This window comes from Pipra filicauda, unplaced genomic scaffold (assembly GCF_003945595.2).
Source record: "Pipra filicauda isolate LSUMZ 115617 unplaced genomic scaffold, ASM394559v2 scaffold185_size1782982_pilon, whole genome shotgun sequence".
Classification (NCBI taxonomy): Eukaryota; Metazoa; Chordata; class Aves; order Passeriformes; family Pipridae; genus Pipra; species Pipra filicauda.
The window spans coordinates 1,366,346-1,388,330 of NW_024104293.1; the positions used below are offsets into that span (position 1 = coordinate 1,366,346).

The following is a 21,985-nucleotide window of genomic DNA, read 5'->3' on the forward strand; positions in this document are numbered from 1 at the left end:
GGCCTCCCCACCCTCACGGGGAAGAATTCTTTCCCAGTATCCCATCTAACCCTATCCTGTGGCAGTGGGAAGCCATTCCCCCTTGTCCAGAGTCCCTCTCCAGCAATCTTTAGGCACTGGAAGGCACTCCAAGGTCACCCTGGATCTTTCTCTTCTCCAGGATCAACAGTCCCAACTAATACAGTGCCAACCTTCAGTCAGTAGAGCCCTTGGTATGCCAAAGGATAGAGACCAATGGGTTAGGGGGTGATCCTGCTGACATATTTAGGCTAGGAGTGGTCCAGCAGGCTCTTTAGGGGCTATTTGGAACCATTATTGTGCAATTTGGTCACATTGCTTAGTTTTAAAAAACACTATGTTTCCCAGAAAACACAGCTTTTTGTTTTAGTAACTGTTTGTCGTTTTTATCGACAACTCTTAGGCCTGATGCAGGTTGTCTTACAGCATTTCTGTGTGTCATTTTTCTTCTCCCTGAGGTGCTGAGCACCACCAGCCCCCCTTGCCTTCAGCTGACTCGGGCACAGTCAGCCTGTACATGATAACTCCCATTCATGTCAGTTCATGTTTATTTGATGAGCTCATGGAAGTGTAAGTGTGGTAGAATGGAAGAGATGGATAAACACTGGAGAGCATTCATTGTCTGACTGTTTTCTTTGGAGGGTTTTAGTAGCAGGGTGTTCTTGAGGGTTCTGGGAACCTCTATTGCATAGGCTTTGTTTGCCTTGAAGAAAAATACTCAGTGAAGCTGATTTCAAGTGGAAAATTCCATTGTTCAGTCTCCTCTTCCCTCCCCCCAAAAATTCCTTTGTCTTTCTAGAGGAAAGTTACTAAAATGTGGGCTGATGGTGGCACAGAATCCTCACCACCTCACTGTCACTGGGAACTGTGCAGGGACATGCCAGGGGTTCTGTGGATTGTTGGAGGATGTGCAGCAGTTTGCAGGGAGAGCTTGGTGTAAAAAGCACAATATTTGAAAAAGGTTTGGTGTGGCTTTGCTATGTTTTTGAAATTCATATGTGTTGACATATTACTGTATTATTTTGGGGCCAAAGCATGAGTTGCTGTGTTTGTTTATGAACAGTAACATTTGGCCCGACTTAAGTCCTTAACTTCAGGATTTTAAGTTGTGTTTTGCCCCCATCTGTTTCCTTCACTCCAGTTTGAACCCTTCATAAGTATCAGCAATCTGGTGTAACATTATTTTTCTCTGTTGACAGTGAATTCTGCATATTCCCACGATTCTTATTTTTGTAAAACTTTGGCTTCCAACATAGTGCTAGATCACAAATGTGCTGCTGAATGTATATTTTAATTCCTCTCTCTTTAGGTCTTCTATCTATGAAAGTTTGCATTTTATAGGGTTATTAAAGTATAAATCTGTCTCCTTAGTGTGGCATCTTTGTGATTAAACTTCCCAAAACTTCCCCCAAACTTGCTTTCTTATAAGTCTCCTTTTCAGCCTGTTGTACTCCCTGCCTACTTTGATTTGTAGTGCCACTTTCTTTTGGCCTCAATCTACTGATGCTTCTATTTAAAAGAAATAGCTGATCTCAGCGCTTCACCACCACACCTTAATAATCTGTCCTCCCCCATCCAAAAGCACATGTTGATCAGGATTACTTGGAAACATCATCCAGGTCAGCCATACAGTAAGAGTTGCCTTGCCCGGAGTTGGCTGTTTTGGGGTGGGATAGGTATTTTAAGGGTTTTATCTTCCATTTCCCTAGAGAAAGGTAATTTGTACCACAGCAAGATGCCTTTAGACCTACATAGTTTGTTTATTCCTGCATGGAATTAGCTGTATTTGCATAAAACACTGGTGTGCCTTTATACAGCATCCACTTGTTGGGGATCTGTTCTATTGTTCTTTGTTTTTTATGACATTGTACAACCAAACACAAACAGTGGTGAGTTTGTTTTCCACATCCTGGATCCCTCCTGCCAGGATCATCAGGCAGCCTGTTGTGTTTAAATGTTGTGAGTAACCCATGCTGCTGTTGTGTTCCTGCCCGTTTGCAGTGCCTCCAGGGATCGTGGGGGAAAACAAACTGGAGGATGTGAGAGTAAAAGAGAAGCACACAGTTACCCTGACGTGTGAAGTGACAGGTAAAAGAACACTGTATTACTTATCTTTGCTCGTCAAACCCATGGTGTCCATCACTTTTGGTGCTGAACATCATCTTCTTAATGGAATTTTCAGTTGAGTGGAATTTTTAAATCTCAGATTTAACCCTGGTGTTTAGAGCAGGACTAAGCACTCCTTGTAAAGGTTGCATAAAATGAAACCAAGAGGGTAGTTACTGTGGTATTTCTTCTCCAAAAGCCTGTGGAATTTCAGAGGAGGTTCAAAGCCTTCAATAATGCATATTCCAGAACATCTCCCCACGGGGTGTGTTTTAAAAGGACACCTGAAACTGTATTTTTGTGTTTCTCAGAAATCTTGGCATACCCTGGAGGTTATATCTGCCGCTTTCTTTCCTGCCCTAAGGGAGCCCAGTGCCACAGATCAGCTGGCTGAAGGATGGGCAGCCTGTGCCTGAGGATGGAGAGCACAGGGCTCTGTCTGGGGGGCGTTTGCTGCAGATCTCCAACGCCCAGGTCAGCGACACCGGGCGATACACGTGTGTGGCATCCAACGCTGCCGGGGACAGGAGCAAAACCTACAGCCTGAACGTGCTGGGTAAGGACCTGGGCTGGCTCCTGCCGGGAACAGCCATCTCAGGAGGAAAGATAATCCCACTGGAGTTGTGCAGTGCTTTAGTGACAGCAATGTGCAAGTCACCTGTCTACAGCGACAACTGTATAGCTTAGGTATAGTGGTTCAATAGAAACACCAGTGCTGCCCCTCAGACAGTACAGAGCTGGAAAATAGGGAACCATAGCGGGATATCATCCCTATGGAATGGGCAGGACAGCACATTGGCTTATTGTGAGTCACGGAAGGAACATCTGAAGAGCCCTTCAGATTGTGATCTCTGCAAAAAAGCTGTAACCATCTGCAGTTCTCTTTGTTTTTTCCATGAGGGCTATTGCACAACCAAGAGCAAACAATGGCCAGTTTGTTTTCCATAGCCTGGATTCCCAGGCTCACCCCTCCTAACAGGATCATCAAGCAGCAGCTCTGCCAGCTGCTGCACAAGGAGTGATGGCTGAATTCCTGGTGACCTGTGCTTGACAAAGGAACGGGGGGGGGGGATGGATTGCACTGACTTGGGATCGCTGCTGAGTTCAGGACAAAACATTAAAGCAGCTGAGTGTTGTCTGCCCCTGGGTTTCAGTGCTCCTTGTAGGAATGCCTCCCAGCTAGCTGAGGCTGCAGCCAGATTCCTAGACTGACCAGGGACCAGAAAATTGGCTGCTCAGAGAGGCCCTTCCTATGGTTAATGATTTGTTGTTCCTAGTGGCTCCAAGCATCGTGGGTGCAGACAGCCAAGGGAATGCAGAAGGTGTCACCATCATGCTCAACAGCCCCACCTCCCTGCTCTGTGAGGCTTATTCCTACCCTCCAGCTACCATCACCTGGCTGAAGGATGGGAATCCCTTAGAATCCAACAGAAATATCCGCATTCTGCCAGGTAAACTTCTTGTTGTTATTGAGAAATAGCATTACGGGTTATTCTTTTAGCATTTTGGTTGTTGTTAGACTTCTGTGAAAAATCAAAGGATATATTTCTTTTAAGTGCAATGCACTGGCACAGGTTGCCCAGGGAAGCTGTGGCTGCCTCATCCCTGGAAGTGTCCAAGACCAGGTTGGACAGGGCTTGGAGCAACCTGGGCTAGTGGAAGGTGTCCCTGCCCATGGCAGGGGGTGGGACTGGGTGATTTTTAAGGTCCCCTCCCACTCAAATAATTTTGTGAATCTATGTTTGTACTTTTGTAGCACTTCCCATTCCAATATTTTCGGGTGCTTCACAATTAACTGATTATTTATTTGTATTTTATTTGTTCTCAGGTATTTATTCTTTTGTTCCATAAAGCCAAGTGATGGCAAAATTCATATGAGTTAATAATGAATATAAATAACTTGCAATTAAGTGTGGAAATTAGAGGGACAAAGATATAAATGACAGCATTAGTAAATAGAATGAGGTGGCATTTTTCTAAGTGATTAATAGTTAGCCATTTTAAATTTGTGGAGTAACTCTTGCCTGGCACATCCATGGAGGTGCAGAACTGGAACAAGTGTCACTGGTAACTCTGGAGTAATGTAGATGAGCAAGTACTTCAGACTTGTTAACTACAAGTGCTCAGAGGAAGAATGAACCCTGTCTGAATATCTTCAAGGACTTTTGTGTACAGAACTGTGTTAACAGATTTTCCAGGAATCTATAAACAACAGGAGCTGTGATCCACAGCACTTCCCTGAATTATGTACTCCTTTGGTACACATGGTGGTAAGCAGACAAGGTTTCCTGCTCATCTAAGGGCACAGTTTGGACAAAAGGGGTGAGAATATGCTGCAGAAAGTATTTCAATAATTGGGAAGCAGGAAGAGGTGCTATTAAAGCTTGGTGTCTCTTGGCAGGTGGGAGAACCCTGCAGATCCTGAGTGCCCAGGAGGACAGTGCTGGCACTTACACCTGTACAGCCAGCAACGAGGCTGGACAGACCTCAAAGGACTATGAAGTGAAAGTCTACAGTATGGAAATACTTCCTTTTTTAATTTCTTTTTGTTTGTTTGTTTGTTTGTTTTTGTTGGGGTTTTTTGTTTTGGTTTTTTTTTCATTCTTCCATTTCCCCCACTGCACTGTTCCTGTCCTGGTGAATACAAAGTTTTCTATTAGTGGCTTTGCTAAGCAAACATCTGCATTGGCTGGAGGAGAGACCCTAGAAAAGTTTGCTGTTGCATCCTTTGCAATGCTGCTGTTGGGCTAAAAGCCTTTGTACCACCCAGGGGGAGGAGATGGAAGGAACACTCAACTGCAGTTCCTTCTGGGATGCTTTTTTTGGTATTGATTTTCAGATCAGACCAGTGCAGCACAATGGGAGATGTGAGCAGTAAGAATCTCCTGAGCACAGAAACTGTTTTAGAAAAACAGTAGGGGAGGGGACTCATAACACCTATTGGGAAACTTTCTTGAGTAAGGTGAAACAGGAGGATACTATTTTTATATCCTTCCATAAAATTCCATATGCACAACAGCTTTCCCTTTCCAGACATCCTGTCAGCACATTGTCCTTTGAGCATCTGTGCCTAATAGTCAGTTTTAATGCTCAAAGTCTTCATTATGAGCTCAGTCAACCATGATTTTTACCTTTTTTTTAAATTTCCTAGTCTGAATTGGAGTTGGTTTGCTCCCTTACAGTAACCATACTGTTATTTTAATTACACTAAGTCCCTAATAAGGCCCCATTGGATTTGGAATAATAAGAAGATGACAAAAGAGTTCATTACTGAAGCATAGCTATGTAACAACGTAAAGCCCCCCAGCCCCAAGTGCCATTGCAACTGTCAGTTAGGGTTCTGTAAGCATTAGGGAGAGTTTAAAATTTCCAGTTGGAAAAAAAAAAAAAGAGTGGAAAATGCTTTGAAGGCATCCAAAATAATTTAAAAGATATTATGAGACCAGGCTGGGGGGCAGCTGAACAATTTTGAAATGTTCTGGTTTCCTTCTGATTCAGAAGGAAACAACATTTTGCAACACTGGGGTTTCAGTGGAGTGGAAATGTTGAGTTTTGACCAGCTACTTTGAGTGTGGACTTCAGTTCAAACATATGTTTCTGGGAATATTAGTTTCCATTAAAATGCTTTTTAATGATTACAATAGCCTGAACTTTATGGCATTCAAGCCAGGCACATAACGAAGTGCTGTAGTTAGGTAAGCTGTTGTCAGGTTTGCATGTTTAAAGGTGTTGAACACGGTTTTATATATTCTTACATATAATAAATGTACTAAAAATGGTTGAAAATGCATGCATATATATATCTTTATATATAAAAGTAAGAATTTGGCTGTGGGCAAGAGGCAGTTTATATAAGGGAACTTGCTTTCCCTGAGGTTATCATGCAGGCTTTGCCTTTGTGTGGTTAATTCTGAAATGCTGCAGCAGACAGTAAGTCAGGACAGTCTCTCCCTTTGTTTTTGTGCAGTTCCTCCCACCATTACCAGAGGGGATGTCTCAGGGACAGGGCTCTCCCCCAAGGAAGTGAAGATCAAAGTGAACCACAGCCTGACCCTGGAGTGTGAAGCTCAGGCCATTCCTGCTGCTGCCATCAGCTGGTACAAGGATGGACAGGCCAGTCACAAACTTCCTTCCTTCCCAGGGGGATTTTGTGCAGACACAGTTTGTATTCCTCGTCTCTCTTAACCAACAGCTCACTGGCACTTCCCCCCCTCCTGCTGGTAGCATCACCCCTCACACATCTTGGGGTGTTTGCTGTGGGCCAGACCTCTGCCAGTGCACATCCTTGCTTTTTTTTGGGTGCCTGGCAGTGCCCTGAGCCACCAGTGCTGGAGTTTCCAGGCCTTCCACTGGGCTGTGCTATAAAGAGGGAGGGCCCTGCCTGGCAGGAGCATCCCACGTATTACCACAAGTCCCTTGGCTGTTGTGTAAAACCCCAAAGACTGTGTTACAGATGGTTCCCTCAAGTGCTGCCCTTGCAGAAGTTGCAGAGAACCTCCCAGTTGGTCCTGGCAGAGCTCACAAAGCCACAGGAGCGTGTGGCCCCTCGGTGAGGGTGAGGCGCGATTCCTGCCGCACACAGCGGTGTCCGAATGGAGCGGCACAGCTGGGGAGGGCAGGGCACAGGGCCCCACTCAGACACCTCATAAATAAAGAGAAAGAAATGGTGCAACTCCTGTAAGAGAGGAGAGAATAATCTCTTGCTTTAGCTCTTCTTGGTAGGGCAATCATTGTGGAATCAGCAATTCCTGGACTCACCGAGCACGTGGAAACAGCCTGGAGTCACAGGGAGACTGTGGGGACAGCCTCGGGTTCATTCAAGCATGCACTGTAATTCTGGGATCTCCTGGGAGTACTGATTGGATTGCCAAGGAAAAATTATGTTGGAGGGGTTGAGAGGTCCCTAAAAGCAGTGGCTCTCCACAGCTGGCTGCCACGGGCACAGCAGCTGCTTCTCCTTAGGCTGCCCTGGCTGAATGGCTTTCACTCCCATCATGGACTGACTGAACTGTCCCCTGCAGGCTGGGAGTTCAGTGCCAGCTCCATGACCGTGGAAATGTGGGATCCTGGAATGGTTTGGGTTGGAAGGGACCTTGAAGCTCATGCAGTTCCAACCCCTGCCCTGGGCAGGGACGCCCTCCACTAGCCCAGGTTGCTGATGCAGATGCACACCCACACCTGAGGTGTCCCGTTTTCAGCCCCGAGACAGACAGGCTGTGTCAGTGCAGTCCCTGCTGTCCCCTGTGATGTGTCTTCAGGGACAGTAACATGCAGTGCTGTGTCTCTGTGCTGCTGTTCTGTCCTATCATGTTCACACCGTGTCCCTGCTGGGCAGCAGGTCCAGTAGGGTGAGTCACATCCAGTTGTTCACCTCACAGAACACTGCTGATTTTCCACATGTAGATCTCCCATCAGCTCATTGACCTGACCAGTGAGTTCAGGGGTTGGATCAGCCTGATTTAATCCAGTGTCAGGACAGCCCTGGTGGGGATGGCATCACTCTTCTCAGCAGCATCTTGACTGGGGTTAGGAGTGATGTAAACCCCCATCCTTGAGCAGACCAGCCACCCCAGTCAGGGTGAAGATGCAGTTTCTGACAACCATGAAAAGAAAATTGCCTCCAGGACCTTGGAGCTCGATCAAGTTTACTCATATTACTTCCACAAATGTGGCTATTTCTAGTGTGTGTTTTACTAGGTATTAATTTTCATATAAAATTCCATTACAGCCACTTAAGGCAGATGACCATGTCCTGATCCAGGCCAGTGGCCAAACTCTGCACATCAAGGAGGCCCAAGTGTCCGACACCGGGCGTTACACGTGTCTGGCTTCCAACATTGCTGGGGAGGATGAGCTGGAGTTTGATGTCAATATACAAGGTGAAAAGAGAATCAAATTCTTCTGCTAACCTCCTTTTCTAATCTCCTGAGATGTTGGAATTTATAGTTTTATATCCTTTACCCCCGTTTGGTCTAATCCAATACTTTTGTCTTTTCTGTGATTTTTATTTCATGTATATTTTGCTGATCTTTATACAGTATTTGATTATTCTTTTATATGTTGTGAAAAATGGAGCTTTTCAGAAGTCAGTGGAATGACATAACAATTCTGGTCTTCCTCTAATAACAAGAAAAGGCTTTTGTTTAACTCAAACTAAGGCATCATGTTTTATTTCTCTCCACTGAGTAGTATTTAGAGGCCCCAGACATCAGCATTCCATTGGCCTACACACTCTGTGTGAATACAAGAAAACAATCATGAGTAATTTCTGAAAATTTAGACAAAATGAGAACTTGAGTGAAACCAGATACCTTATTGTTTCAGTGGTGTTGTTGATTGATGTCCTCTGGGTTTGGTAGCAGGTCTTCTTACACTGTTATTTATTAGTCTTCAGAAAATGCTCAGTAGATTGCTCAGTTGTTCATTCTGATGAGAAGAACTAGAATTTTCCTGGGTAACTTAAATTGGGGGGGAAGAGTTGATTTAATAGTTATTTTTTTATTGCTTTTATTTAATGTTTCAATACCTTTCATTTCTTGACTTTAAAACTCACCATTTCTGCTGCAAAATGTGACCATTTTTCTTCTCCTTTGTTGTAGTCCCTCCTAGTTTCCAAAAGCCTTACAGGGGATGGGAAGCTGGGAACACGGTGGATGGGGGAAGAGTTGGAGAAAGCAAAGATGTGATTGTGAACAACCCCCTCTCCCTGTACTGTGAGACCAACGCTGTCCCCCCTCCCGTGCTCACCTGGTACAAGGATGGCTCTGCCCTCAGCTCCAGTGACAAAGTGCTCATCCTGCCAGGTGGGTGTTCAAAGGGCCCTCTCTGACCTGAGGCCACCAAGGTGAGCAGGGATGGGGCAGCTCTGCTGGGAGGAGAGCCTGGGGGAATTGGGATTGTCCAGTGTGGAAGAGAGGAGCTTCAGGGTGACCTGACTGTGGCCTTCCAGGGCCTATGGGGCTACAGGAAAGATGGAGAGAGACTGTTTACAAGGGATGGAGGGACAGGACAAGGGGGAATGGCTTCCCACTGCCAGAGGGCAGGGTTAGATGGGATACTGGGAAGGAATCCTTCCCTATGAGGGTGGTGAGGCCCTGGCACAGGTTGCCCAGAGAAGCTGTGGCTGCCCCTGGATCCCTGGAAGTGTCCAAGGCCAGGTTGGACGGGGCTTGGAGCAACCTGGGCTAGTGGAAGGTGTCCCTGCCCATGGCAGGGGGTGGGACTGGATGAGCTTTCAGATCCCTTCTGTCCCAAACCATTCTGGGATACTATGATGAAGAAATGGCCTTAGTGCTGGTATTTGTATAGTAATAACACACTTTTCCCTTTCAGAACATTCCTTTAATGTTCTTTTCAGACTTTGTTGGCTGGAAATGTTTCTCTCCAGTCCTTGGCCTTAAGCTGTTTCCCTTTATTTAAAAAAGTAGTCACTAAAATGGTGTGAAGGTCACCATTTAACTTTTATAGAGAATCACAGAATCCCAGACTGGTTTGGGTTGGAAGGGACCTGAAAACTCATCTCATTCCACCCCCTGCCATGGGCAGGGACACCTTCCACCAGCCCAGGTTGCTCCAAATCCTATCCAATCTGGCCTGAAACACTTCCATGTGCTGAGAAATAAAATACAGCAATACCTTCTCTCTGATGTGTTCCTGATTTATTTCCTTATTAAATTTGCTTTGACAAAATTGTAATTGGAGTAGAAAAGCCTTTTAACCAAGCAGTGAAGCATGGAAATCATGTTTCCAGCAGAAAAATGGCCATGAGCTCCTACTTAACGTCATGTGGGCAAGGGGAAGGGCTGCCTGTAGTCCTGGGAGTCTTGCTGTGCAGAGCTGCTTTGGGATGGGGGATGTAAAGAAGGGCAGTGGTAAAAGGGTAATGCCTTCTTGTCCCCCTTGCTCATCTGTTGGGAGAGCAATGACAGCCACTCCCAGAAGGTGTTCCTAAGATGTCCTCTCCTTCTGAAGTGATTTATGTGGCAGTGCTGTAATGAGGAATAGAGTGAAAAGTACCTTTAAGCTTACAAGTGAATCTTTTGGAACAGAATATGCTGTGCTTACATTTCCTTTTGCCTATTCTGTGCCGTCTAACTGACAAATATTTCTCTTCTTGATGGAAGAATAATGCCTGGCTGCAAATTGCTGCAGAATGTTACTCCTTTCTGTGGAATTAATTGCTCTTTTCTAACATTCCACTATGAACATGGCTCAATTCCAAGGATCTGCCAGTAGAAAAAAAGTAGCTGCAAAATAAAAGCCTTTAGTTACTTATAATTCAGACCAAATGCTTGACCATTCATAAATTTGCTTGCTCAGGTCTCTGGTGGGCCGGGGTGTGGGAATGACAGAGTTCCCTGGTGTGTGTTGCTTGCAGGAGGCCGAGTGCTGCAGATCCCGCGGGCCCAGCCCGGCGACGCCGGGACTTACACGTGTGTGGCGGAGAACGAGGCCGGGCAGGACTCCATCCACTACCACGTCCACGTGCTCTGTGAGCTCCCCTGCTTCCCCTTCTCCTCCTAGTGGCAAAAAAAGAGTTCTCTGCTCACTAAGGGAGCGTTGTAGCCCAGGTTTCCTTCATGTTTTTAAAGTCTGTGTATTTGTAAACTATTAAATCGATGAGTTTAGGGTGCTGGAGTTGTAGAACTACACAGAATTGTGTGAAAATGTTGTTAGCTCAGAGTGTTTCTAGGTTGTTATTCTTATAGGAACTCCATTGTTACCCCTCTCACCCTTCACCAGAAAGAAAAGTGTAGGTAGAAATCCAGGTTTTATCTTGGTATCTCTTGTTCCTTCTCCAGCTTCCCATTGAAAAGTCTGACCAAGGCTTTTCTCTCTCTTTATTTTGGTCATCATTTTCTAAAATGCCTGCAGAACTCCCAAAGGCTGAAGGAAATTGAGGGTTTAGATCAAAGAATGCCTGCACAACCGTGTTGACCATCTGCTCTGTCCGTTGATGCACTCAAGGTTCTGGCCTTGGGAAACACATTTCTTTGCCTCCATTGCTGTGTATGCCACTGAAAATATGGATTTATTGCTATGAAGGGGTTATGCCTCGGAAATCAACTTTTATTTTGATAGCAAAGAACATGATGGGCTAACTGGAAAATGAGTTTTCACCTCTACTTCTTCCTGGCTGCTGTGAATAAATGTAGTTGTGCTGCAGTCCTTTGAGTTATACTGAATTGTTCCAGCTGAACTGCTCCTGGGGTGTTTTTATCTTTCACTGGATTCACTGGAGATTTCTCTTCTTCCTTCTGAAAACCCAGTCTGATTTAAGAAGCACCCCTGAGAGGTGCTGAGTGACTGTGTTCTCTCTGTCTGCAGCTCCCCCGTCCATCAGTGGAGCCGAGGGTGACCTGCCTGAGGAGGTGACTGTGCTCGTGAGCAGGGTGGCAGTGATGGACTGTGTTCCCAGTGGGAGCCCCTCTCCAAGCATCACCTGGCAGAAGGATGGCCAGCTCCTGCCAGAAGATGACAAACACACCTTTTTGTCTAGTGGAAGGAGGTTACAGGTAGCTTGTAGTGCAAAACTGATTTTTGGCTTCACAAACACAAGCCAAACTGCCCATAAACACAGATCTGTTTGGTTTTGCTGAGTGTGCAGTCCTTGCTTTCTCCTGCACGGTATTGCAAACGTAAGGAATTTTTGTCCCTTCTTCCTCTCTCTCATTCCCGTGGGGTTCCCTTAGACTCAGCTGTTTTGTGGGGTCATGCTGTGAACCATTCATTGAAATCACTTGGTTTAAAATAATATTGACTTCTGTGGAGAAAAGAGTGTATTCTGAACAGCTTTCCCTTTCTATCGATAAATTGGGTAAAACTATCAAACCAGTTAGAGAGCTGGTCTTAATCCTTCCCATTTGATTCTTTGATAGTGTTGTCTATATGTTAGTTCCACAGCCGTATGTTCTCTTTTTTTCCTTAGATTTTGAATTCCCAAATAACAGACACTGGCAGGTACATCTGCATTGCAGAAAACATAGCTGGAAGTGCCAAGAAGTATTTTAATCTTAACGTTCACGGTAAGTACAATAAGCCATAATTTGCTGTCTTCCATCAAATACTAGTTCAGCTTGGTGTGTGAGCTTTGGAGTGCTCAGGCACACCCTTGGCTTTATGTCAGGAAATCATCTTACTGGGTGTGATGGGCGTTCTGGCACACCAGAAATCAAGGATCAGTTTAAAGTACCTTGGCAACACGTGGCTCTTGATACCACATGGCTTTGGCTCCCTAGAGGCATTCCAGAAAGGTGGGAATTGTTTTTGAGGGAGCCTGGTGTAGTGGCTGTGTCTGCTCACCCTGTGGGGGTTGCTGAGCTCTGACATCACGAATTACAAGCAAGTTGAATTATAGTCTGTTTTGATGTGTTCATAAAATTAATTTTCCAAGGAAATTAATGGTTAGAAAGCATTAAATGAAGATACACAGCGTTGTAAAAGGTTGCTTTTTAGAAATGTGCCCTTTGAGTTCCTTTCTGTTCTCTGTTTTTGGTTTTGTTGTGGAGTTAAAATAAATTTTGGCCTTAAGCACCAGAAGTCTAAAACAAATGCAATCAAGAAATTAGGACATTTTTCATAAAAAAAATAATACCTCCACCACCTTCCCTTCCCTCTCCGGGTAGCTTCAGAAAACCAGGACCTCTCTAATTAACATTTCAGAGTAAACCCAACCTCCCCCTTTTATTTCTGCCCATTCTCCATCCCCCCACGTTGGGATTTCCATCCCGAATTGCAGAACAGGAGCATTATTCCCACCAATTCCTGTGCACCATTCCATGGTTAACCCTCCCAGGGAATACTGGCAGCTCCATCCCTATTTGCTCTCACAGTATGATTTGCAGACTTGTATCCCAACCTTCTCCATGGGGTTGGTGTCCTTTGTCACTCCCTGCCACTGGCTAAGCCTCTTGGTCCAGTCTGGATAGAAAACAAGGGCTGTGTTCTCTCCCTCACTGCAGTGCAGGACCAGCATCCCAGGAATGGGAGGATTCAGGTTATTCCATACACAGTAATTCCCCTTTTCCTCATTTGCATACAGCAAATTTACATCCTGAACGGCACAGATTTATAGCCCTTTTTTTCTATTCAGTGATACAATTAGCCAAAAATGGTGTTGTCATGGGAAGAATTTGCCCTGGAGTCATTCTTTGAGAAGTTATTTTCTTTTAATGGCGTCTGTCCAAATTTTCTGATGTGTGAGTTTTGTATTGAAATCAAAATATTTCCCTTTTCTTGACATATGTGTTTTAATTTAAACTTCTTGTCTTTAAAATATTTGTTTAGAGTGACAGTAGTCTAATCCTCTTCTCATAAAAGAAATATTTGCCCGAAGCTTCAATTCTAGCTCAACAGTATTACCAATTTAGGTCTATTATTCTTAATACAGTTTAATTTGAAAAAATAGAGTGTAGTTGTTCAGGAAGGGACCACACAGGGTGAAGCACTGAGGGAAATCACTAAGCACCATGGTCTGTGTCTTGTCAGTGTCAAAAAAAAGGCTTATTTCCAGCATTTTTGTGTGTTTCTAATGGAACTGCTTTCCTAAATTTCAATAAAATACTAAAGATGGTGTTCTTTAAGAGGTTGGAAAAATCACTTCTGATCTCCAAGGCGAGTGATAAAACTAATAGAAAACCTTTTAAAACATTGAAAATAAGCACCCAGTTTTAAAATCTCAACCTCTAACCTTGATATAGAATAAGGAGGTAATTTGCCTCCTGAGTGCTGTAATTGAGCTCATTACTGCATCTGTGGGCACATACCGATAAATTTGCATATGCAGATTATTTGTGGGGGCTTTTCCCTGAAGAAATTGAAATCACCCCCTTTTTAAGTAAGTTACATTCAAGACAGCTGAGATTTGGCCCTGTATATTGAATTACCCACTGCCAATAATCACATCTGTGGCGAAGGAACTGTAAAAGTAAATAAATATAAATAACTATGAAATGTCATCAGATCAGAATTCTCCACTTAGTCTAGTGAACCATTTTATGCTTTTTATCAGGAAAATATCCTTCAGTTATTCCCAGCTGAAAAATATGGACTGAATTCCCTCATTTACATGGACTCCTTGTTTCTCCAGTGCCCAGAGGAGCCATAAACTTGCCTTAATGACTGGTTTGTGTCACTCAAGTGACAGCAAACAGCTGGAGAATTTCGGGTGGAGATGGGCCAAAATACTTCAACGTTTCTGTCTTTGAAGAAGAGGATTCCATGTGTTCTTTGGAATGATTTTTCCACCCTATAGAGCCAAAAACATGCTTTTGCTTTCCTCTTAAGTGTTTTATATATCCCCACTTCAAAAACATGGCAACTAAAACTTGGGGGTTATTAAAAGGAAGAGATTTACAGTCATTTCGTTTTAAGTCATTCTTATAGAAAGGTCACATGTCAAAATATTCTTGATTTAAAAGTACTGGGACTTGTGAGCTTAAAAAGTGCACCCCTTGGAGCAGTGGTGCAGGCCAGGATTCTAAAAGTGCTTAGCTCACTGTTAAACAACAGGTTTGTGTGGTTACAGAACAGCCCTCAACTGAGGCAGGAGGAATCATTTTGGGTTCTCTTATCGTGAGAAAATGGACTACTTCAGGAAGAATAGGAGCAATAAGAATTCAGGAAGGAGTGATAGTCATCCTACACATCCTGCCACGGGGAATCTGATCTGTGCTGCCTCATCCAGCAAGTGTCTGATGGGGCAGTGTTGGAAAATTGAGAGGGCATGAGTCAGGACCTCGTGGAGGCTCATTAGCCTTCCCAAATCTCAAGCACAGAAGGACTACAAATGAAATAATTGACATTTTTATGAATTACAGGAGCTGGAATGACCATTAGATTGATTTCAGTCATATTTCCAGCTGCATCCAAAAAACAGCAGGTCCATTCATGGGATGTGAGAGATTTTTGTGACTTTTCCCTCTGGTGAAACCCATCAATGCAGCTTTATTTTAGGAAACCAGGATCTGGTGGAATATCCTTTGCTGATGCAGTGTAAACCTATTAATGTGTGTTTCTCTCCACAGTTCCTCCAAGTGTTGTTGGTTCTAACCCTGAGAATTTGACTGTGGTGGTGAATAATTTCATCTCTTTGACTTGTGAGGTCACAGGCTTTCCACCTCCTGATCTCAGCTGGCTCAAGAATGGAAAACCTCTCAGTTCAAATTCCAACACTTTCATTGTGCCTGGTGAGGAATCTCAGCTATTTCTACAGCCTTTGGGCTCAACTTCTGTGTGGCTTGTCTTGATAAGGCCCATGGCCACTAGTTATAAAGCCTGTTGGACCTGCAGTTTTAAAATAGCATTTGGGATTAACACAATCCCCACGGGATAAATCTGCAGCCTTCCCTCTTTGCTTCAGGTGCTCGGACGCTGCAGATTCCCCGAGCCAGGCTACCAGATGATGGGGAATATACTTGCATTGCCAGGAACCAAGCTGGGGAAAGCCAGAAGAAGAGTTTCCTAACTGTCCTTGGTTTGTTTTTTGCTGTTTTCTGGAATATTACCTATTGCTTGGAAAACACGGGGGGGGGTTATCTGTTTTACTGGGTTGTTTCAACAAAACATAGGCAGAAGTAACTCTGAGCTTCTCCTGCAGTGCCCCCAAGCATCAAGGACCACAGTGGAGCCTCCCTGACAGTGCTGAACGTGCGGGTGGGCACCCCGGTGACACTGGACTGTGAGTCCAATGCCATCCCACCCCCGGTCATCACCTGGTACAAGAACAGGCTCAGCATTTCCGAGTCTGCCCACGTGGAGATCTTGGCAGATGGGCAAACGTTGCGCATCAAGGGTGCAGAGGTAGGCCAGGCCGTGGGGAGGCTGCACCTGCCACTGCTCTGCTGCTGTTAGGCAATTATTTTCATCTCTGTTGGTATATTTTACTTGCTGTTGGTAGGAGATGTGTTTGCTGGAGGCCTTTCTTGCTGTGAAAAGGACCTCGAGTTGGCAGAAGCACAGGAGGGTGTTCGTGTCTCTAAACTGTAGGATTAAAATCAGACTCCATAATGATTTCTTTTTGAATGTATTTTAATTTTAGGTTTCTGACACAGGCCAATACACGTGCAGAGCCATAAATATTGCGGGGCGAGATGATAAAAATTTCCATCTTAATGTTTATGGTGAGCACTCTCTGCATTATCTACAATAGTATCAAACCATAGACTTTGTAGATTAGACAATGCAAAACCAGTTTACAAAATATGTTTGTTAACCAAACAATTTTTCTTGCTTCTGTTCAATTCCTAGTGCCTCCAAGTATTGAAGGCCCTGAACAAGAGTTGGTCAGTGAATCCGTCAGTAATCCTGTCACCTTTGTGTGTGATGCCACTGGGATTCCTCCACCAACATTAGCGTGGCTTAAGAATGGAAAACCAATAGGTAAAACATTCTCTTCATGCCTTTCACTCCTTGTTTTCCCCTCTTTGAGGCACCACTGTGCTATTTGCTGTCTGTTGGTTGTTTCTTCTTCATCTGTCTCTACACAGACTCTCCTGGTAACTGATTGCAATCTTTGTTTGGAAATTTTGAGGAAAGAATTTCTCCCAAAAGAGATGTTTGCTTCCCGCGGCCTGGTTTGCAATGATGACTTGTTTACATATTTTCAGAAAACTCGGATTCCCTTGACGTTCATATTTTGTCCGGTGGAAGCAAACTTCAGATCGTTCACTCCCAGCTCCTGGACAGCGGGACCTACACGTGTATTGCCTCCAATGTAGAGGGAGAAGCTCAGAAAACCTATGTGCTTTCCATCCAAGGTGAGGGATGAGGGTTCAGTGAGCAGAACTGGTCAAAAATTCAGCGAGTGTGACACTGTATCTCTGCCAGAAGCACTGAGATAACATGAACATGTAGGAAAGTGGAGAATTCAGACCATTATTTTTATGATCTCTGACTGGGGGAGAAATGGTTAGAGGGTTATACTGCTAGAAATTTGCATGGAAAAGAATATTCTTAACCTCTGATTGTGGAACTTGAATGCAGTTATGCAGGCTGTGTGTGTTTGCTCCTGGTCACATCCTTCCTCCTGTGGAGCACCCGAGCAGCTTTGGAGGATTCTGGAGCACCACACACAGGTGGCTTCAGGAGCTGTGATACCCTGTTGCCTTTCTTGCCAGAGCAAATGGGAGGAGTTAGCAAAGACATACTGGCAGAATTCCCTTAGGAATACCTTTTTGTCCCCCCTGGCTCCAATGACAATGGAATTGCCTCCACACCCAAAATGGTGGACAGGCGGCTCCCCCTCAGCACCGCACACAAAATGGCCGCCACCCTTTAAGGCCACGCCTCCTCACCACCTTTTAGGGTCAGGCCATGGCCCATTGGCTCCACCCATCTCACCCCCTCAGAACCCCCAAGCTGCTGGAATGGGCTTAAAAGGGCCCCAAACAGCGATTTGCCCTCAAGTTTCTCTTTTTGACCTCTTTCCCCCTTAATTCCAGTTTTTTAAATCCATTTCTTGTGGTTTTTACCCCAGTTTCCTTTCTTGTAAAGATAAAATGGGTTAAAAAGAAGGGGAGGAAAAGTAACAAATAGTTAAAAAAGGGGAATAAAGAGGTCTGTGGGCTCCTGTGGGTCTGAGGGAGCTCCTGTAGGGTTTGGGGTCATCTGTGGGCCTATGGGGGGGTCCCAGGGCTGGGTTTTCCTCTGTTACTAATGACTCATCCCCATTAGTTGTGCCTCTGTGTGTCAGGTTTTCCCCAAGGTTAGGAATTGAATATGAAGCTGTAAATGTGACTGAAATTGTTTGAAATGCTCAAAATTTACCAGAAAACAGGCTAGAAATGGCTGTGGTTGGGATGGAATAATCGTGTGGCTGTTAACAGGACTATGATGGTCTTGATCATAGAATCCCAGAATGGTTTGGGTTGGAAGGCACCTTAAAGCCCATCTCATCCCACTCCCTGCCATGGGCAGGGACACCTTCCACTAGCCCAGGTTGCTCTGAGCCCTGCTAATCCTTCCAGGGATGGGGCACAGCTTCTCTGGGCAACTGGGCCCTGCCAGGGCCCAGGACCTGTTCCAGGTGCTACACTAAATGCTGGCACTCCTGAGCTACTGCAGTGGGACTGTTTCTAGTTCAGGTTATGTTTCTGCTCCTGAATCCTCTTCCCTCCATTGTGCTTTTCCAGTTCCTCCCAACATTGTTGGCTCCGAGATGCCGAGTGAGGTCAGTGTCCTGCTGGGAGAGAGCATCCAGCTGGTCTGCAGTGCCCAGGGAGTGCCCACACCCGACCTGCAATGGCTTAAGGATGGAAAAACAGTTGCCAGTGATGATTTACAAAGAATAAGGCAAGCAAAAATAAGCAGACACTGCCTTCTCTTCTATAATTTCCAGGCTCAGAGGGGGAATAAAAGAGGGCCCTATGAAGGGAGTGTGAGGAGGGCCAGAGTTGGAGCTTAGCCAAGTTAAGAACATCATCTCCCTCTTTAACTTCTATAAAACTTGTATAATTTTTTACTACTTTGGTTTTTTCTTTCTATTTTTTTAACAGAGATAAGTATATGATATTTATTTCTTTCTCAGTTAATAAATTCCATTAAAGTTCATCAGCTTCCTGAAAGTTTATTAAGGTCAATAAGTTCCATTAAGTTCCTTTGGAGGAGAAAGATATGAGGCATGGAAACATTTTACTTGATGTTTTTTATTATGGGTCCTTCAAAAGCCTGGCTGGAACTGAATCCTAAAACAAAGTTAAACAGATCATCTCTAGGAAAAAATTCCTAGCCTATCTCTAACAATAATATTTTGCAAAAAACAGTGGTTCTCTCACCAAACTCCCAGGAGGATAGAGGTAGTTATTTAACCGTCCAAAATGGACTGTTTATTAGCCAGGTCAGAGGAATATTAAACAAACTCACTGTGCTTTGTGATGCTCCTTGCAGAGTGACTCCAGATGGCAGCACATTAAACATTTCCAGAGCTCTCAGTTCGGACACAGGGAAATACACTTGTGTAGCTACGAACCCTGCGGGAGAGGAGGACAGGATCTTCAACCTGAATGTCTATGGTGAGTTCTCCCAGATGTGAAACCAAAGTCTGTGCATAATCTCATCTTTGTACACACTCCCAAGGGAGAGCCCAGAAAGGAATGTCTGTCTGCAGTGGAATACTAAATACACGTGTTTCCAATTGCATGTACTGTAGATATCACAGTGTATTCCACAGGATGTTCTGTCAGTGACAAAAGCATTGAAATCGCTGGTAAATGTGTTCTGGGATAAACAGGAATTAATTCCTTTAGTGGGCTTCATAATAGAGGAATTCTACTTGTGGTGATTTTTTTATTTCTTGTGGAGAAAGATAAACTAATGGAACAAAAAAAGCAGTATAATAGGAAATCAGCCCCAAGCATATCTTCACTAATTCCAGTCAAAGTACATCAGCTAAAAGCAGAGTGGTGTATAGGGAACTAATAGTTAAAGGTCCTGAGTTTAAAAGAAAAATGATGGAGTGTTGAAGGAAATTCTTCTCTTCCCCAGTTTGACATCCAGAAGACAGTGAGTGTGATTCTTTAGCAGCGTAGAGAGTGGATATTTTAATTTGTGAAAAATGTGTTTATTAGGTACAATGACTGAAGCGAAGAGGGGAGAGTTCTGTGTAGGCAGGGTTTCACAGCTGTGCAGGGATCTGTCCCATTATACAGCCTCAGAACGAATGGGAACACAGGCATGAGATGATCTTTGATATAATAAGGAACAATCCTTAGTGACCACATCGCATCTTTTGGGAGAGAATGGCTCTGCACAGCAGCAGAGAGTTTTTTGTTCAGTTTGCAGTGGTTGAAATTCAAGCAATAACCAACTTAAATGGTCTTATCGACACAGCTGTCGTGTGTGATTGGGTGGTGAGAGAGCCAGAGCTTGGGGCTGCACATGGCTGGGCCTTCTCTGTGTAGTGAACCCTCAAGAGCATGGTTTTCACACTAACCTATAAAACCAAAAAAGCCCCCAAAGCAGTTCTGTTGTATAATCAGCTGGAATACTTAACTAGGCATTTTGAAACTTCCTTTTTTAAAAATGAAGGCAGCAGATAAATTCTAGGTGTTAATAAATTAACTTTCCTCCTGTGTGGCTTCCCTGTATTTAAGTCTTATTGAAGGACATAGGTTTAAGTGCCAGGTCCTTTCTGTCCCCTTGAGGTTGGCCCTTCCTGCACTGTCATTCTCTTCCCATGAGCTTCAGGCTCTGAGCTCCCTCTTGTTTGCCACAGCCTGACAAATCAAAGGGAGGATTCTGCTGTCCTTCTAAAGTGCATCTGATTTTAAATATGTAACTGGGTAATTTATTAGTGCTCAATATTATTGTTAGAGGTTTTACTCTATTAAAAATGAGGATCATCTTACTAGGTTACCTGTGGGGCCTTAGGTGCAGGATTTCCTATGAGGTAACACATGAGCAATGATTTTAAGAGTTGGTTTTAATATCTTCCTTTTCAACATTTACAAAATGTAGTGCCTCCAGCAATAGCCAGTAGTAAAGCTGAAGCAGAGGAGCTCACTGCCCTTTTGGACACCTCCCTAAGTATTGAATGTACTGCTTCTGGGACCCCCCCACCACAGCTACACTGGCTGAAGAATGGCCTTCCTCTGTCTGTCTCCTCTCAAATCAGGCTGCTGTCAGCTGGGCAGGTTCTCAGGTTGGTTTTCATCTATTTTAACTAGCTCAGTTTTCTGTTCTCATTTACTGTATCAGCATAAGTCTTCTAGTATTCTTGGAAGCAAGAGGAAAATTTGGTCTAAGCCATGCCGTAGTGGATTCCATGTATTCCATTTACAGCTTGCTTAAAATGCTTTTCTCCTTAGACTTGCCCGAGTCCAGATCTCTGATACTGGTGTGTACACTTGTGTAGCATCTAACAGGGCCGGAGTGGACAACAAACATTACAACCTGCAAGTTTTTGGTGAGTTTCACTGCAGTGCTTTATGCAAGGAATCTTATTTCTTAATTTCTTAAACCAGTTTTCTTTCTCACCCACACCATGTTGCAGACAGCCACAAGTATATCTTATAATCACGAGGGAAGCATTGGCTTTTCGATGTGTTGGGGTTTTTCTAAATGGAAAGTGTTTTAACCCTAGAAGAGTCCTTACTTGAACTGTCACCCAGAATCCCAGAATGGTTTGGGTTGGAAGGAATCTTAAAGCTCCTCTAGTTCCAACCCCCATGACACATCACAGTTTTTTTAGAAAGAGGAATAATATGTAATTTCTCAGTGAATTTTAAGACATGACTGTGAGTGGGGAAATGCCAAAAGGTGGCTGCATTCCAGCTGTCTTCCATCCAGCACTGCCCTCTGGGCTGTGCTGTGTGTGACCCAGCTCTCTGTGTCTCGGCAGTGCCACCGAGCCTGGACAACGCGGGGGGCACGGAGGAGGTGACGGTGCTGAGGGGCAGTGCTGCTGCCATGGAGTGTCTCACTGATGGCTCTCCTGCCCCCTCTGTGACCTGGTTTAAAGATGGCCATCCCCTGGGCCTGGGGGCTCACCTGACCTCCAGCAATCAGGGCATGGTCCTTCACGTGGCGCAGGCAGAGCCTGGGGACACGGGCAGATACACCTGTGTGGCCTCCAATGCCGCCGGAGACACCAGCAAGCACTTCGTCCTCAGCGTGCTGGGTGAGTGTGAACCTGGGAGTGCGGCAAAATGGGAGCAGGAACATGGCACTCAAATAATCTCTAGGGATAAGGAGGGTTTTTATAGACTCGTAGAATCTGTCTGTTCTATTCAGAGTGGTTTGGGTTGGAATGGACCTTAAGCTCATCCAGTCCCACCCCCTGCCACGGACAGGGACACCTTCCACTAGCCTGGGTTGCTCCAAGCCCCGTCCAACCTGGCCTTTTCAATAAATGATAAATGAGAGA

General features: G+C 44.6%; 1 protein-coding gene across 1 annotated transcript in view; it reads left to right on the plus strand.

The window, feature by feature from the left end:
• Positions 1 to 21,985, plus strand: part of HMCN1 (hemicentin 1) — a 161,660-nt gene that overhangs the window by 101,827 nt on the left and 37,848 nt on the right. Inside the window, exons 48-68 of the mRNA XM_027723459.2 lie at positions 2,020 to 2,106; positions 2,489 to 2,680; positions 3,402 to 3,575; positions 4,526 to 4,639; positions 6,092 to 6,237; positions 7,853 to 8,003; positions 8,724 to 8,927; positions 10,502 to 10,615; positions 11,452 to 11,639; positions 12,053 to 12,149; positions 15,150 to 15,311; positions 15,485 to 15,598; positions 15,722 to 15,924; positions 16,163 to 16,244; positions 16,372 to 16,503; positions 16,731 to 16,880; positions 18,255 to 18,414; positions 19,009 to 19,133; positions 20,578 to 20,761; positions 20,928 to 21,025; positions 21,461 to 21,739. Of these exons, the coding sequence (XP_027579260.2) occupies positions 2,020 to 2,106; positions 2,489 to 2,680; positions 3,402 to 3,575; positions 4,526 to 4,639; positions 6,092 to 6,237; positions 7,853 to 8,003; positions 8,724 to 8,927; positions 10,502 to 10,615; positions 11,452 to 11,639; positions 12,053 to 12,149; positions 15,150 to 15,311; positions 15,485 to 15,598; positions 15,722 to 15,924; positions 16,163 to 16,244; positions 16,372 to 16,503; positions 16,731 to 16,880; positions 18,255 to 18,414; positions 19,009 to 19,133; positions 20,578 to 20,761; positions 20,928 to 21,025; positions 21,461 to 21,739 (3,156 nt within the window). The remainder of the gene's footprint in view (positions 1 to 2,019; positions 2,107 to 2,488; positions 2,681 to 3,401; positions 3,576 to 4,525; positions 4,640 to 6,091; positions 6,238 to 7,852; positions 8,004 to 8,723; positions 8,928 to 10,501; positions 10,616 to 11,451; positions 11,640 to 12,052; positions 12,150 to 15,149; positions 15,312 to 15,484; positions 15,599 to 15,721; positions 15,925 to 16,162; positions 16,245 to 16,371; positions 16,504 to 16,730; positions 16,881 to 18,254; positions 18,415 to 19,008; positions 19,134 to 20,577; positions 20,762 to 20,927; positions 21,026 to 21,460; positions 21,740 to 21,985) is intronic.